Source organism: Bidens hawaiensis, unplaced genomic scaffold, assembly GCF_021521415.1.
Source record: "Bidens hawaiensis isolate Kalapana, Puna unplaced genomic scaffold, B.hawaiensis_p1.1 tig00001143_1, whole genome shotgun sequence".
Taxonomy (NCBI): domain Eukaryota; kingdom Viridiplantae; phylum Streptophyta; class Magnoliopsida; order Asterales; family Asteraceae; genus Bidens; species Bidens hawaiensis.
In genome coordinates this window covers 1,936,879-1,940,100 of record NW_027491065.1, presented here as the reverse complement: position 1 = coordinate 1,940,100, position 3,222 = coordinate 1,936,879, and the positions used below count along the sequence as shown (strand labels likewise).

Below are 3,222 nucleotides of genomic sequence, written 5' to 3'. Positions count from 1 at the left end.
CTCAACGAAACCGTACTTTATTAGTGTAACGAGCCGAACTTTTAAGTTATGGAACCGACCCTTTTATGCTCATGATTCTTTAATGAGTCGGATCTCGTTTCCATTCTAACCATATTCTTTTATTATTATTATTATTATTATTATTATTATTATTATTATTATTATTATTATTATCCTTAGTAAATGCTTAATTACCAAAATGCCCTCTACCCTTCACCCTATTTATAAGAAACCCACACCCTCCTTCCGTAGTTTACTACAGCCACCACCACCTTCTTCCATTTTCTGGAAAACCGGTGACGAAAGACAGCAGGACACTGGGTTGGGGTTTTGGTTCCCTAATCTTTATTCAACTCATATTTGGATTGAGTCGAGCTTCACTTGTTTACTTGAATCGTAAGTGAGCCGAACCCCCCCCCCCCCTTTCTTGTTCGATTTGGATCGATTATGGTAGCTCGATTGAGTCGACTTTGTAGTCTCAATCGAGTTGACTTTGTATTTGCAATCGAGTCTGTTGAGTCGGATATTTGCAAAGGAATATTGGAATCTTCTCAACCTCCTCAAAAAAATGGCTAAGTATGGATTACGAGCAAGCTTGGACATTCGAGCGTGATTTCTTGACCTCGAGCATGGTGTCTTATGGATATAAGACTTACTTCAGTGAATTCTTCTATGTGTTGAAGGCTTCGAGCAAGCCACACTTCATCAAGCAACGGTGTTCTTCATAGAGTATGGATTGCCAATCGAGCAAACAACTTGACTAATCCATCTTAAACCAAGTGTTCCGAGCACAGTGGTGGGTCAAGCATGGATTAAATAAAGAATGATATCAAATGTTCTAAGTATAGACTTTGAGCATGATTCAGTTCCGAGTAAGCTTTACATTTGAGTATGCTGAAGGTTGTTCTCAATAAGTCACTAAGACGGAATTGAAGATATCTAGAAGAACATGCTTGCTTGAGGGACTTATTCGAGCAAAGCAAGGATTAGTCAAGAAGATTGAAGCGTGCTGGAAGAGAATATTTTCTATCAGAAAATATTCTAAGAAAAGTCTGCTTGAAGACTTGCATCGAGCATGTTGTGCATACCAAGTCTGCTCGACCAGGATATATCATACTCGAATACTTGTTTACATTTGTATTTATTTTTGTCATTCATTATGTAGTCATTAGGGCTTCTAGAAGGAATGTCAGGGTCTATAAATAGAATACTAGGTTGTCATTTAATAAGGCGCTTTTGTTGAATATGAGGGCACAGACACCTGAGCGAATATTGTCTTTGTGTAAACCTAGTATAGCCGCCTTCACGAAACCCTAGACATTCATTTCATCGAAAATCACTGTTACATTGAAATGATACATTAATAATAGTGAATCTTTGTCTATTATATTCTTTCTTTGATTATCCTTTATTACACAATCCTAGAATCCCAAGGCTTGGATATTCTGATTATGTCGGAATATTCAAGCGGCCTTGATCTGGTGTGTTCTTGTCAACCTACAAAGGTTTTACATCAGGTCCGGTCCTGACAAGTGGTATCAACGCTTTGTAATCTCTCTAAAGGCCACAGGTTTGAAGATTGTGTGATAAAGTTCGAAGCTTGAAAGGGTTTTCGTGTGTCAAATTCCATATCTGAAAGGATGGATGAACAAGAAGTGTCGACAAACAAGATACCAAGGCTGCTTGGTCAAGAAAACTACATAAGATGGAAGGTGTTGTTTGAGGCTGCAATAAACTACAACGACACAGAACTCTGGTGTTCTATCAAGGATGGACATTATATTCCATCTCAAGCAACAGGAAACAATGAAACCATAAAACGACAAATGAAGAAAAGAGACGACAAAGCATTGTCAACGCTTAAACTAGGTCTTTCGTGGGAAATCTTGACCCGTGTGAATTATCACACTAATGCCAAGTATTTGTATGATGCTGTCGTGGAGATGTTTGAAGGTAATGTTGAGTTGAGAGATATAAAGAAAGGCAGGTTGAAGCAACAACTAAACATATTCAAGTTTAAAGAGGGTGATAGACTAAAGTCAGTGCTGCAAAGACTTATGACCATTATTAATGAAATCAGAACCATTGATATGCAAATCTCTGACTTTGAGCTGAACAAGAAATTGCTTTCCTCCTTATCTGGTGAATGGTTTATGGCAAGAAAGTTTATTAAGGAGAAAGTAAACTTTCCCAACTTAAAGCTTGATGATGTTATATCTTTTCTGCAAGCTGCTGAACATGAGATGATTGAAAACCATATGATTAGGGAAGAGAAGCAAAGTTTCCCTGTTACAAATGCTCTTGTTGCACCAATGGGAAATCTCTCTATCAAATCTCAGTAGTTGCATCCAATCATTGAAGAACCATCTAAGATAGGATCATTGTGTGGAGGAAGTTAGCCCAGATTAAACATACAAATGATTGAAGATGACAATGGTTCAACAGCAAGTGGACACCTTCCATATGCTCAAAATTCAAACCAAGGAACTGACTACCAAGCATTATTTTCAATGTTCACAGATTCTTACAATGCCTTTGTAGCAAAGAACATGATTCATACAAGTGTGGTGCAAGAAGACCTGAAACAAATTGATGCGGATGATTTGGAAGACATGGATCTCAAATGGCAAGCTGCTATGTTAGCTGTGAGAAGTAAGAGGCTATACAATAGGGCAGGAAGATGAACCTTCCCTGGACCTAGTGATAGAATTGGATTTGACAAGTCAAAAGCTATCTGCTACAACTGCCAACAACTAGGGCACTTTGAAAGAGAATGCAACCTACCCAAGCAGTATGGAAACTAAATGAGTCAGAATTAGTTTTACCAGAACCAACATCAAAATCAGCAGGGGTTTCAACAGAGAAATCAACCCATGAACCAAAATCACTATCAACATCAGAACAGGCCCCAACAACAGCCCCAGCCTCAGCAAAAGAACAATTAACTGCAGATTCAGGGGAATCAAAACAGAGGAATTACTAATTCAGTCAACCAAAAAAGGAACCAAGGCAATGTTTCTGTAACAATGGTGCCTCAAGATAGGGATTTCGACTGGAGTAACCATGCAGTTGATATTGAAAAGGCAAATGTGGCATATATGACCAAAGTGCATGAGACTGCAGAATCCTCAAACTCTCAGGTAACCACTTAACCTTTTATTTCTGACCTTCTATTAATCATTGATGATCTTAACAGAGAGGTTGGAAAGTGGAAGAGTGAGT

At 38.4% G+C, this 3,222-nt stretch overlaps 1 protein-coding gene across 1 annotated transcript; it reads left to right on the top strand.

Annotated features, from left to right (window-relative positions):
* The first annotated feature begins 1,640 nt into the window (after positions 1 to 1,640).
* LOC143561036 (uncharacterized) lies at positions 1,641 to 2,342 on the top strand. Its single transcript, XM_077049198.1, has one exon. The coding sequence runs from the start codon at positions 1,641 to 1,643 to the stop codon at positions 2,340 to 2,342; it is 702 nt and encodes a 233-aa protein (XP_076905313.1).
* Positions 2,343 to 3,222: the final 880 nt, after the last annotated feature.